Genomic DNA, 14,224 nt, shown 5'->3' with positions numbered 1-14,224 from the left:
GCTATGGAAACAGACTAAAGAGATGACTGAGCCAGCTCACACCCGCTGCAGGTGCGACTCCTCCATGGCGGTGCTGCCCTGCTCACCCCAGGAGCAGAGCACACAGTCCCCCGGGAAGGGCACTTCCTGCAGAGCTGGCCCTGTGCTGGAGGTTCCAGTCCACTTGAGCGCAGGCAGGCAGGCAGGTGTGATGTGGAGTTCACTGGTGTGCATGGCTACTGACCGCCTCAACTTCAGGGCAGTGGGGTCTTGGGAAGGGTGGGGGGGTTGAATCTTCTCCAATGCGCCACACAGTGCGAAACCCACCACCACCCTGGGGAATTCTGGACGTCTTACCCCAGCTTCCCAGCAGTAACCTGACCCCATCACTGCCTCCTCTCTGCTAGGCCGTCCTCACCTCCTCTCCCTCCTCATCTCTGTCTGGTGACCACCCTCAGGTTGGACGCCCACAGAGATAAACTCCACCTCTGTGAAGTCTTTGAACAAGGCTCACCATCTCCACAAGCCCCCTGGGAGTCACGGAAAACTGCCCCCCCCCCAGCTCACCATTCCCACCTACCCAACTCTGTCCTCCTTAGCTCTGGAACCTTCTCGCCCACCAGCAACAGTAACAGGTGACTCAAGAGTGCTGTGGTCAGCAGGTTCACCTCACAGTCTAACCTCTGCACTGTTTCAGACATGCATGGTATAGGTGATGAAGGAACTTCTCCCACAGACTACTCTTTTGATTTGGTACTTGAAATACATTCCTGGGCTACTTGCCAGAAGGCTGATGCTGCTATGCCCAGCTGGAATCACAAGGCCTTCAAGGTAAAAAGAGGAGACCAGACCTGTCTCCACCCCTCACCGCTCCATCCACGCTCCATCCTGCACTGAAGTGTAACTCAGATGGGCTACTTTGGATCTGCGAGTTACAGTTGTCCTGTAAAGGGAAAAGAAAAGCCTCACGGGACAATTAAGAGGACAAGGTAATTACGACAGAAAGCCAAGAGGGCAGTGGCTCTGCCGATGAATGACCGACAAGCTCTATTACTTTCTTATAAAACCACTTCACCTGTGCAAGCTGCTAAGTCTCGTGATCTTTACTATTTATTGATGTGCTTAGAGCACTCACCTAACATATTTAGCATGACGAGGAACCCAGAAGAACTGCGCCCTCTTGAGGCCACGCAGGCTTGGCGCGTGTAGGCCTCGTCTACCTTTGCAGCCTTGGGACTCCAGGTGGGCCACCTCACAGCTGACCAACTCACCTTGACCTTCTGGTATTGCCAGTCCAGAGGCTGCTCGGTGCCCACAACGTGGCCCCTGGCATCCGTTCCGGGCAGGTTCCCGTTGACTTCATCCTCCTCGCCGACCTCTGACTTGCCGCTGCCTTCCTGAAGATGGGTCCCGTTCTGCTGGATGACCTGGGTGTGCTCCGCCCCGGCCCTTTCCGAGTCCAGCCAGTCCAGAAGATTTTCAATTTTAGTTCTGTTCTCTTCCAGCTGCCTCACAGCTGCGACCTGGGCAGAGAAGGGGAACTTACAGATGTGGGCCAGGCACAATGTTCACACGCTTCTAGTGTCAGCACTTTGATAGTTTAAAATATAAAAGCTGGCGGGCATTAGAAATATCCTTAAAGTCTTGACTACGCTTGAAAAATGTAATCTCAGGTCAGGTGCTGGCCACTGACACCTGTAATCCTCACTGCTTAGGAGGGTGAGATTTGAGAATTATGGTTCAAAGCCGGCCTGGGCAGGAAAGTCCATGAGACTCTTTGCCTCTAATTAACTGCCAAAAACCCCTGAAAGTGAGGCTGCGGCACAAGTGGTAGGGTGCTAACCTTGAGGAAAAAGCTCAGGGACAGTGTCCAGAGCTCTGAGTTCAGGCCCAAGGACCAGAAAGAAAAAAAGCAATCCCAAATTTTAGTTTTAACTAAACATGATCACATGTTTCTGAAGTACAAGGTCTCACAAACCCCCTTCACTTCTAAGTGTTGCAAAGCCAGTGCCTCATACCTGTTGTAGTATTTGCAACTAGTATTTGTAACATCCTTGGAAACTCGGAATTCTAGTTCATGGAAGTAACCAGTGCTCACCACCACCCACCATCACCTAAGAAAATCACACCACGGTTGCATTCATCAGTTCTGACAAGCCAAAAGAACACCCGGGAGCTGAGCGTGACCTTTTCCGTCTCTTCCTGGAGCGCTGTCCTCATAACCTTGTCCAGCTCCTTCCGGGACTGCTCCGCCTTCACGTGGAGCTGCTCACACTTGACCTTCGCGTCGCTCAGCTTCTGCTCAATCAGAGCCTTGTCTTCCGGGGACAGCTTTCCACCACTCTCTCTTAGGAAGTTCTCTGTGTTTTTCACTATTTCTGCCAATGCCTGTGCACTTCCTTGCATATCTTTCTGTAATTCCTTGTAACACAAAAGAAAAAAAATCTACTGAACTGGTCCAGACTTGTAACTCTTAAAGAAGGGACAGTCAAGCATGCACTGTCTGGAAAGGGGACTGAATAGGCTCGTTTGCATCGATCTGTTCAATAGTGTTTAATGTCATCTGAAATCTTAACATTATGCAGGAGATTTTCATGATTAACCCGAGCAGTTTGTGAAACACTGAAAACACTGAGGTATTTGGTCTACAATCTACATGACTGTTCATATGCCAGATTCTTTAATGTAAGCATACTTTCTCATATAAGCACATTTGAAAAGCTTGAAAATACAGAGCAATATTTATCATTTGTTGTTTCTAAGCATCAGCTCTGTCTCTCTGTCTCTGTCTCTCTCTATTTATCTCAGGATAAAAAGAAAATAGTTCCCCAGTAAACCAAAATACTTTTCTTCAAAGCACCAGTAATAATGAACATTTGCTTCTTCACTCTGGCTATTGGGAGGCTCATGATTAAGATTTCTTCTCAGTAATGACAACTTTCCTCTGACTTGAGAGGAAACTTCCCTCTTTCTTCCTTTCCTGTTGTAATAGATTTTCTTTCTCTATAGTGCATTCTTTGAGTTTTAATGTTGTCTCTATATTTTATTTTAGCCTCCTCAAAGTTTTCTGAGAAATTCTTTCTCCGAAAAGTTTTCTGAGAAGTATGTTCCCCGAAAAGGAATCTCCTCATTGAGCAATCCCTATGAGACATTATCTGTGCTAATGACTTAACTCACAATATTTACAACAATGTGGCAATGGAAGTGCAACCAATAAAGAAACTAGGCTCCCTGAGAGGATTATGACACAAACTCCACAGAGGTCTACACTCTGAATCAAAAGCTCTGTGCTGGAATGCTCTCTTGACCAAAATGAAGGTAGGGATGCCTTTGTTATTTTTTCATATCCCTTCACTTAAAGAATAGGAGAAGGAAGAGGACTGAAGACAAGGAAGCACCTGAGCTGAGAACTGCCTAGTTCTTCTGATTCTCAAGCAAGTACGTGGCTTTAAATGGACGACCTCTTTGCTTATCCAGCCCTGGGCCTTGAACTCTGGGACTGGGTGCTGTCCATACGCTCCGGACTGGCTTCAAACCATGATCCTCAGATCTCAGCCTCCTAAGTAGCTAGGATTACAGGCGTGAGCCACTGGTGCCTAGCTGGGACTCAAACTTTAACTCTTCACACAGGGTGTCTCCACTACCACATCTCCTGTACACCTCCCTTATCCAGTATCTAGCTCACATAAAGTTTAAAGCTCAGGCATGGAGCCTCAGGTATGCCCTGTTTATGAAAATCTAAAATGACTGGTAGTTTGCAATGATCTTAACTGCCTTCCAGAGGATAGTATTCAGCCACTGAGACAAAACCAACTTCTACCTCTTGCTTGGACTGGTACTTCTTCAACTCTACCGTGCCATCTCCAATCACAAAGGCTTCTTGGTGGCCGATCAGACGGTTTTCAGTTTGGGTAAGGAGGTCGCATACCCCCTGGAGTTTCTCTTTGTACTCCTGCTGACGTTCAGTCACCATCTAAAGTGAAAAAAGTCCAATATATCTCAGAGATTGATCTCCAAACCACCACTGTGACCACTTCCTATCAATTAGGACACACGTTTCAAACTTCCTCGACTAAGCTGCTAAGTATGCTGTAAACACGGTAGCAGTGGGGACGCATTGAGCCATAGAGACAGGAAGGCCAAGCCCGCCCCATGTGCACGTGAGGTCATGTGAGAGGAGCGGTGCTACAGAGCACAGGCCATGCACGCGTGTGAGCTCGAACTTCTGACCGAGAGAAGAAACATCCCATTTTCTTAAGCTCTCCAGACTTGCGACACACGCAATTAATTCTGCAAAAGGACACCAAAAGAGAGTTAGCCATGGTTTGTCAGTTGACATACTTGATATGCATATATAGGTTATCAGGTTGGAGGTAATGCTTGCATGCTTCTAGAAGTAACTAAAGAAACCCTGCATGCACTACTTTTGCTTAGTCACTATGTCTCATTGCATTCTCATTTATTTGCTCATTATTATTATTAGATACAGCACTTCAATCTAATTCATTATAGTCAATGTATTCATAAGATATTGTCTGAAAGATGAATTTACCAAGTCAAAACTAATTACTTCTATTTTTCATTTCCCTTTTGTATGTACGCTGATTATCCATCTTATCACCATAGTGGGTGCAGATCACCTTTACTAAAAGTCTAGCACACTTACATGAGGTACCGCTTTATATAAATTCTCACAAGAACACCCGGTAAGCACAAGTGTTGTTTCCAGAAACCAGAACTACTCCTTTCCACCAAGAGGAAGGCAGCCGGGATGTGAACTGGGGCAGCGGGTGGCTAGGCAGCCATACTGCATGCCCCTGGGAGACAGACTCCTGACCTCCATCCTCACAGTCATCACCTCTGTCGGGAAATCGGCAAGAGCACCCAGATCTCGTCCGCAGGGTGGAAGTCAAAGCTCTCACTTACAATCACTACAAGTAGGGAGTCATGGCGATCAAGTCCACTGCATCAGAGGATCTTCAGGAAAAGCCACAGTGCCACATACACCGGGGTCAGTAGGCTGTACCCTGCTCAGCTGCCTGCCCAGAAAACCTTCCTGACATGCTAGAGTCCCTGTCCTGACAGAGAACCGCAATTCACAGAGGAGAGCAAACCTTCTGGTCGTCACGGTCCTGCTCTAGCTGTAACTGAGTCTCTAGCCTTTCCACCTGGGCCACTACAGACTCCTGCACGTCGAGAAGGCACTTCTGAGTGGTGTTCAGGAGCCTCAGCAGCTGCCTGCTCTGGTCGGGGGACAGATCCTGGGCATGCTCAGAAATGAAGAACTGGACGTCAAAGGCTGTGGCCTCCAGCCGCGCTTTGGTATGTCCCAGGTCTTTCATCATTGTCTGTGAACAGTTACCAATCAAGATACAGGTATGAGAAAGCTGACATTCATACTTCTCATGCTTACTGACTTTAAAAATAAGTTCTTTTACCAATGTTTAATGAGTAAAGAAATTCATCAATAATCTATTCAGCAACAAGTAATCATAAATAATTTAAATATGATAATATATAAAAAGATAATTCCCTCCAAGAATGATTCTATCTTTGCCTCACATACCACATTGAAACTGCACTTCTGACCGGAGGAACATTCAGCTTAATACCTCCTTTATCACCATGGAAGGAGATGCTGGCATTACAATATTACTTGCTAACATTTACAACATCCATTTAATTATCTAAGACACTGCAGGACTATGGGAAAACTAGATATGAACTAAGGAGGCCAGACTTTTCTTTATTCATTCATGCTCAGGGGGCATGTTATTCAAATTAAGAACTTGGTTAAAATTCATGCCAAAATCAACTATCATATAAATACTACGCATAATGTTCCTTTTTTTTTTTTGCCAGTCCTGGGCCTTGGACTCAGGGCCTGAGCACTGTCCCTGGCTTCCTTTTGCTCAAGGCTAGCACTCTACCACTTGAGCCACAGCACCACTTCTGGCCGTTTTCTGTATACGTGGTGCTGGGGAAATCAAACCCAGGGCTTAATGTATACGAGGCAAGCACTCTACCACTAGACCATATCCCCAGCCCCCCCCCCTTTTTTTTTAACCATTCCTGGGGCTTGAACTCTGGGCCTACGCACTCCCTAAGCTGCTTTTTTTGCTCTCTAGCTAGCACTTTACCACTTGAATCACAGCGCCACTTCCAGGTTTTTTGAGTAGTTTATTGGCTATAGGAGTCTCATAGGCTTTCCTGCCCAGGCTGGCTTTGAACCATGATACCTTAGCCTTCTGAGTAGCTAGGACTATAGGCATGAGCTACCAGCACCCAGCTCAAGGTTATATTTTCATTGGACTACTTTACAGCTATGATTATGTGACTAATACATAAATAAGCACGCAAATATAAAGTGAACATGCCAGTGGTGAGGAGAGGTCTCTGAAGCATTTAGGAAGGGCTTGCAATAGCTTCTCTGAGGCTGTGATTATTTTATCCTTGTGTCAACGCCAAACAAACGTCCCTTAGAGACCAAGGACTTCATGTTTTATAGGCCTTGGAAAGCAATACTTGGTCCTAATCTGTTTTTAAATCCATAGGCTTTGCAATATACTTGGTTGTATGTATTCTGACACTTGCCTTCAGGAACTCCAAGTTCTTCTTCCCTCGTTCGGCATCCTGGGTGTCCACAGTCCCGATGGCCTGTGCAGAGCTGCCCCTCTCTGACACCCAGTCTGAGAAGGACTGGAGTTTACACAGGAAGTCTTCGTGGGAAATGGCTAGTTTAGACTAGAAAAGAAAACTGTGTTCGTGTCTGTCCACAAACTTTCAGAGTCCTATTGTATCGGGGAGCAGATACCTAAATAGACTCAGAACTACAGTTTCAGCCCGGCAACCAGTGTGCTTTCAGTGACACAGGTCTTTTAAAGACTTTTTGTCTTTCCCAACGCCTGATCTTCTTCCCTGCCCTTTCCCCTTCGTGAAGGACTCAGCACGACGCCAGGTCCAGGAAGGGTTGCCACGCTGGGCCTCTCGTCTCACTGACCACGGGGGGCGGGGCACTCGGGTCTGTGAGGAACACCCCTCCCCCGCCCCCGGGGACGGCCAGGTGGGTCTCAGCACAGACGTCTGAAGGCATCTGCGGCTGTGACCTCTTAAAACTCACCCACCCCGGACACAAAGACTCTATGGCAGTGGTATGGTAAAACTTGATAAAACTAGCCTTTCCTTTTTTCCTAAACTTTGATCTTTTTATTTCTGAATTGGCATGGCGTTCAGGGACCAAATTTCCAGTGATACTACAAATAGTGATAAGGACTTAATGCTATAAAAATTAACTTCATCTCATGACTAATGTCTTAATTTTATTTAAATTTTATTCAAAATCTGCCTCCTGCCTACCTTTTCAGAGTCCATTGCCAGCGTGGCGTGCCGCTTTCTTTCTGAGCATGCACTGAGAAGGGAAGTGAAGGTGGCCTGCAGGTTGTGGTAGCTGGCACTCAATTCCTCGCAATGTCTTCTGGAAAAGTCACTGGGAAGAGACTTCAAGAACTCTTCTGCCAACTTCAAATCTTTTCTTAAAATCACAGCAATCGGAGCCAATCCCAATTCAAATGTCTGCAAAGAAACACATCCCAGATCCATTTAATATTCAGTGGGGAAAAAATGTAAGTATAAAACAAATGCAAAGCACCCTGCCTTTTCCAAATCCAACACCAGTGACACCATCCCTAACGACCCTTGGCCACGGCCAGGCTCAGTCCCTGGCTGAGTACAGATACTGTGGGAGCAGGGCCTAGAGGGAGGGACTCTTCTGGTCCCTAGGGAGGGCCCTCCAAGTGAATTATGGGACTCCAGTCTCTGCTGCTTCTCAGCCACAGGTAAGTGGTTCTCTCTACCACTACATTGTGCTGTGTTGCCACAGGTCTAAGAACAAAGAGGGGCCACTGGATTATGGACTGGAACCTCTAAAACTGTAAGCTCAAATAAACCTGTGTCTTTAAAAGTTGATTGTTTCAGGAATCCACTGCACTGAAGGAGACCTGGCAAACACAATAACACAACTCTTACCTCCAGCTGTTTAAGTTGAGTCCTTAAAGCTTCTAGATTGTTATCCACAGACTCCTGGTTATCCAATGGGGGGTTCAGATCTTGAAGCAAAGCCAGGTACTCATGCATTTTTTCAGTGTGCTGCAAACATTGTTGTAACTCACTGGAAAACTAAAAACACATTTGGACACCATAATTCAGAAGCCTTTATAAAAAACATTTTTAGGGGCTGGGGATATGGCCTAGTGGCAAGAGTGCTTGCCTCATATACATGAGACCCTGGGTTCAATTCCCCAGCACTACATATACAGAAAATGGCCAGAAGGGGCGCTGTGGCTCAAGTGGCAGAGTGCTAGCCTTGAGCAAGAAGAAGCCAGGGACAGTGCTCAGGCCCTGAGTCCAAGCCCCAGGACTGGCCAAAAAAAAAAAAAAAAACATTTTTAAGCAAGTAAAATGTATGGGATTATTACCAAGTGTTTCTTTTTTCTGCCAGTCCTGGGGCTTGAACTCAGGGCCAGAGCACTGTCCCTGGCTTCTTTTTGCTAAGGCTAACACTCTAGTGAGCCATAGTGCCACTTCTGGCCTTTTCTATATATGTGGTGCTGAGGACTCGAACCTAGGGCTTCACGTATATGAGGCACCCTTGCCACGAGGCCATATTCCCAGCCCATTACCAAGTATTTCATGCAGGTACTTCCATATAAAATGGGAAAGGCAACTTACTTTTTCCATTGCATTGTCTCCAGAAGGCATTTCTTTAGGCCCAGGAACACATTCCAAATGGCTTGGCAAATCATCTTGTGACCCCTCCAGCCTCTTATCTCTTGGCAACACCAAGGCACATGTGGGAGAACTTTCTAGTCCAGACTCTTTTATGGATGGTAAGTTAAGGAAACAGTGGGTTTCTTCTTTGCTTTCTAGGTCAGCACAAACATGTGGCTTTTCTCCACCCACTGCAGAGGGCGGGCATGCCTTCTGACTCAAGACTCCTAGCCCGTCCCCTCTCCCTGGATGCCCATCAGCCAGCAGCCTGTAGAAAAGGCTTCCAAGTTCCAGGGGAAGCACTCTAGGTGGGTCAGCTCGACTCTCCACACCCCAGTCTGCTGGGACAAATTCTCTCATCAACTCAAAGGCTCCAATAATTTTCTGGCTCTGCTGACTTTGTCTCAGTCTATCGAGGAGAAGTTCAAATGTCAGATGTGGAATGCAGAAAGGATCATCAGTCCCCTCCGCCCTCGGTTCTGATGAGGTGTGTGGAGGGGAACCGGGGTAGTCTATGATTTTGCAGTCAGCAGGCATGCCAGATGCTTCATTTACCCACTGTGATGAGACAACACTCTGAATCAAGTTCTGAATTAAAATCTTAGCGTCTACACAAGCTGAAGTGTTTCCCATATCTTGAGGATTCATACAATCTTGAGTCAATCTGCCTTTTAAGATACTCTTTACCTCTTCCATGACCACCTCTGACAACTGAGGAATCTGAGCTTCCTTCTCTTGAGCTCCTGGAGACCAGGGTAGTTCTTTCAGGAGCTGTAAATGAGCCCTTTCTTTCTTGTGGTTTGTTTCCATTAAATAGCTGCCCAAGTCCAAAGCACTGTTGGAGTCATTTTTCACCCCATTCAGGCAGAGCTCTGACTGCCCCAAATCAGTACTTCCCCCATGAGGTAGAACTGGAAGTGTGGCTTGGTTGCTTCCTGGAATGATCTGAGGGACCTCTCTTCCTCCTTGGGAGACTCTTTCTTTAGCACAAAGGTCGCTGTGCTGGGCCATCTCCCTTATAGCCCCGTGGGCCTGTGGAGGGGCTGACTTCTGTGCATTATGGAAATCTTTCTCAGGACAGGCAGCTTCCAAGGCGAGGCTTGGGGTATCTTTGTTTTGCTTCAGTCCAACTGGTGTTTCTACACCTCCAGCACAACTTTTTACAGGAATAGAGAGCTCAAGCTCTTCCTTGGGTCCTTCGGTGAAGGAATCTTTCTTAGCACCATTATTCCCTTCAAACACTGTAATATCTGAAGCAATGCCATCATCGGTCACTTTGGAAGCTGAAGTGTCAAATATTTCCTCAAGATTCACAAATTGAACAGGACTTGTACTAACCATCATCTGCACATGCTTTGCTTCATCTTGGAGAGTTACACTTATTGCTTTAACACTTCCTTTCTGATTAAATTCCTCAACATTTGTGAAATGTGGAACTGGAAACTGACTCTCAACTAAATCAAGACTCTCCCTTGTGCTTTTATTTGGTGAAAGTTCGGGGTATTTTTCTTCATTTTCTGGGTCTTCCAGGAGTTCTCTTCCACCTGTGCCTGTCTTCTGAACTGATGTTTCTTCTTCTGTTAGCACACTGCTTTCCCCACCTCCTTCTAGAGCTGGACCTTTTCTGTTTCCTTGGTGATCTCTGTCACTTTTAGGAGTTGTATTTGACCACTGGCTTTCCTCATAAGGTATTCCTACACACTCGGGGTCAGAACACACCACTTTCTGGAGATACTGATCACCATCTGGCCTTTCAATCAAGTTGCTATTTGTGTGCATCCGCTCATTAGCGAACTCACAAGGTGAACTGGTAGTGTGTGTACACAGGCTAACATGCTTTTCTGATGTGTCTTCACTGACCAGTGGCAATTTATCTTGAAGTGCCATCTCATGACTTAAAAGATTGTCTTTAGTTTTTCCAGCAGCCTCTGTTTTATGTTCTGGGAGGCTCTCAGTAGCTAAGCTACTTATACTAGTTGTTTCTTGCTGTAAAGCATTTATACCCGGCCATCTCACAGAAGAACTGCAATTGTGCACTTTATCCAGAATCATTCTGTTGGTACTCTGATCTTCCCCTACAGCAATGGCGCACAAGTGAACACCACTTTCAGCTTCATCCTGGCACATGAACTCTCCAATCTCAGCTCTGATCTCTCCCCCTTCACCATCCCCATCATCATCATAATCGTCATCCTCTTCCTGATCATTACTGTCATATACACAGTCCTCGTAACTTTCTTCACCTTGCACAGAATCGAAATGATCCCTATCAGACTGAGACCCTTGCTCACTTTCATACTCTTCTTTTCTCGCTCTCCAGCTACCAGTGTCAGCCTGTGGTAATGAAGTACCAGCACTCCCTTTCCTTCCAGTAATTTCATACTCAGCCAAGGAACCAGACTCCTCACCTTCCTGGTCCCTGGCATCTTCCCTGTCTGACACGGCTTCCAGGGACAGTATGTTCGCCTCATCTGAGCCAAGTGAACTTGAAAGTTCTTTGTCATCAACACAGAACTCACCTTTCTCACTACCAAAGCGATGCTGAGGACACTGTGCTTTACCCCTCACACACAGGCTATCTCCAGAAGGAGAGGTCTCGCTCCCCTCTCCCAGGGCAACACAGTCCTCGGGCTGCAAACTATCACAGTCATCACCTTCAAGAAGCAGAGAATCATGGTCGTCCTCGTCCCAGGAGGGGGTGTCATAGAAATCATCACTCTCCGTGTCTGTCCCTGTCTCACTCTGCTGCTCATCTAGCAGGGACGTTTCATATTCCCCCACACTGATGGTTTCTTCATGCAATGGCATGCTGGAAATATGAGATACATTGGCATTATCCAATTCATACCACTGAGTTAGGGCCCAGGACTCTTCCACTTCCAGGTCAGGTTGCTTTTCTTTGGATTTCTTCTGAGAAGCACTAGGAAGATGTCCACTCTCACTGCAAGTACCTGACGTATATCTGTCATCATGACATTCTTGAGGACTGTTACAACCCATGTTTAAAGGTTTTTCTTCAGAGTGATTTCCCTGGCTGATATTAATTGCTGCAATCCCCAGGAACTGGTCCTGAAAATTTTCTCCCATTCTTTGATCTGCTAACACATGCTTGTCACTGAACAACAATGTAGAAGCTTCACATTTGTTTTCCTTATTCTCTGGGGTATGTTCATCATGGAAATCTCTGTGCCTATACCTCAGTTTATCATGACTGAGCAAGGCACTCAGCCTTGGAGAATAGTCAAAGACGGATGACTCCTTATCTGTAGTATCCTCATTCTCTCTCTTACTCAGCTCACAGAGTCCATGAGTCTTTGATTTCACAATAGGGTCTGTTATCAAATCACCTGCAACATCTGAACGACCACAGCAATCTCCATGTTCCTTTGTTTCAAGCTGACTTTGGTTTTCACAGGCTTTAGGCGTGTTTTCGGGGCCATGTCTAAGTTTGCCGGTTTCTTCACGTTCCATCACTGGTCGATAGGACATAGGATTGGGGACACAGACACCAGCTAAATGATCAGCTTTCTGATTGGGTACTGTTGTATTTTCCAGGCTTTCTGACTGGCACATTTCTCTACACCTAAAATTATTTCCCATTTCACCAAACTCTTCCTCCATAGCACACTTTCTGTTTTCACACGTCTCTTGATGTTCAAGCTCTCCGCAGTGACACTTATCAACACCAGCTAGTGAGGCTGACCACTCATCCTCTTCTTTCCTTGGACGATTGAGAAACTCGCCAGGGAAAGCTGAGGCTTTGGGCCTTCCCTTCGCTAGCGCGTCCTCCTCCTGTGGCTCTGAGCTACAGCCTGGCCGCATGGCGCCAGCAGCCACGTCCACCTCTGCACTGCAGCCTGGCGGCAGCATCCTCACAGCCTCCTCCAGGTCTCCATCATACAGCAAAAGCCTCTGTCCTGTGTTTGCGTCCATGTAGCTATTAACCATCAAGTAAGACAAGAATAACTTCCTGGCTTGTTCTGAGCTCTGGGGTGCCACTGGCTCTTCACCATCAAAAGCATCTTCTTCTTGCCTATAATCATGAACTGTAGATGGGTGGAATTTACAAAAAGAGAGCCATCTTCTAGTGTTTTTACAAGCTTCTAAATCTCCCAAGTCCGGCATTTTATCTGGTAGTATTATGTTTTTTAGTATTGATGCTGTGTTATCATCTATAATTCCTAGCTGCTTAGCAACATCCAAACCGATGACCTGAGAGCTTTCTGGGATATAAAGGGCAGCTATTTTCTGCCTGCCATTCAGAATTTTGTAGGCCAACTCATTTGTAATCAAGTTTTGATGCAAAGAAGATGATGTGGGGAATATTTCACCAGAGTGGGGCCATATGAGACCAACATAGCCTCGCTGAGCCTCAAGGACCAAGAGAGCGCTGCTGGAAGTGATGAGGTCGCACTGGACAGCTTCGTCTACCGTGAGGCGCTGAGCGGAGTTTGAGCGGATGATTCCACCTGTCTGAACCTGGTAAGCAAGAATGCTGTGGGCAGTGTCTCTGTCAATCACCCCTGCTGCTGTGGCTTCTTCCACCGTCATTTTTTTGCCAGAGTTGCAATCGATCAGACCACCAGACAGAAGCTGTGCACCCAGTAACCTGAACATGGTCTCTCTATCTATGAGACCTTCATGGGCTGCTCGCAAAATACTCAGGCTTCTCCCACATTTTAAAGTTATTCTTCCCCCTTCTTGCGGTCTCACAGGAAGAAGCCACATCCTAGTGTCTTCCTGTAAAATACTTCTTTGTACCATATCCATTAAAGACACCTTCTCAGAGGTGCATGGATCAATGAGATCTCTGCATAGATGTTGCCTTTCCAACACTTTTGACAACAGTGCTGAGGAGATCAAGTTCTGCTGGAAAGCCTTCGGTAGAGTCCACCGTTCCCCCATGGTGGGAGCAACCAGCATGCCTGAGGCAAGCAGGATCTCCAGAACTTTAATGGACATGGCTTCTGATAGCAGGCCTTGAGCCAAGGCATCTAGTACAGGGATTGTGGTGGGTGGCACTGAAGAAATAATCTGCTTGGCTTTATTTACTTCTTCAAGTTGGCACAGGAATTGCTCATCAATAAGGCCATGATTTTTGGCCTCCTGGAGGTCAAAGCACTTTCCCAATTCTGGTGAAATCAAGCCAGAAATCATTAGCTGTGTCTCAAGCAACCTGACCCCCGTGTCAAAATCCACAAGCCCCCTCAGAACAGCCTGGAACACTGAGAGGACTTCTCCAGTCGTCTGGTCAATGGTGCCCGCAATCACTCTCCCCAGCTGGAAGGAAAACATAAAGGTCTTAGGTCAACTCTGTTCCCCAAGAGTGAGGAAAATTTCATGCAACTTTTCTTGTTTCATCATGAAAGTCCTCTACTTACCAAGGTGCAGCAATGCTGAGAATGTTAGGAGCTCAAATGCACAGTGATCTATGTCAGTGATCTACTCAACAGAAGTGGTAAAGCTTTGAAACAACATG

The 14,224-nt window shown here is 46.5% G+C and overlaps 1 protein-coding gene across 23 annotated transcripts in view; it reads right to left on the bottom strand.

The window, feature by feature from the left end:
* The window catches only part of Dst (dystonin), a 290,647-nt gene that overhangs the window by 97,187 nt on the left and 179,236 nt on the right, over positions 1 to 14,224 (bottom strand). For 17 of the 23 annotated variants that reach the window (XM_048347587.1, XM_048347588.1, XM_048347569.1 and 14 more), the window contains 8 exons: positions 8,707 to 14,025; positions 8,005 to 8,154; positions 7,336 to 7,551; positions 6,574 to 6,723; positions 5,094 to 5,327; positions 3,800 to 3,952; positions 2,167 to 2,400; positions 1,251 to 1,502 (listed from right to left, as the gene is read on the bottom strand). In XM_048347587.1, the coding sequence (XP_048203544.1) occupies positions 1,251 to 1,502; positions 2,167 to 2,400; positions 3,800 to 3,952; positions 5,094 to 5,327; positions 6,574 to 6,723; positions 7,336 to 7,551; positions 8,005 to 8,154; positions 8,707 to 14,025 (6,708 nt within the window). The remainder of the gene's footprint in view (positions 1 to 1,250; positions 1,503 to 2,166; positions 2,401 to 3,799; positions 3,953 to 5,093; positions 5,328 to 6,573; positions 6,724 to 7,335; positions 7,552 to 8,004; positions 8,155 to 8,706; positions 14,026 to 14,224) is intronic. The other 6 variants (XM_048347582.1, XM_048347583.1, XM_048347584.1 and 3 more) reach the window with 1 other exon arrangement.

The sequence above is a fragment of the Perognathus longimembris genome, chromosome 6 (assembly GCF_023159225.1).
Source record: "Perognathus longimembris pacificus isolate PPM17 chromosome 6, ASM2315922v1, whole genome shotgun sequence".
NCBI classification, from domain to species: domain Eukaryota; kingdom Metazoa; phylum Chordata; class Mammalia; order Rodentia; family Heteromyidae; genus Perognathus; species Perognathus longimembris.
Note: the sequence above shows the minus strand (reverse complement) of the source record. Positions and strands in the feature narration are given on the sequence as shown.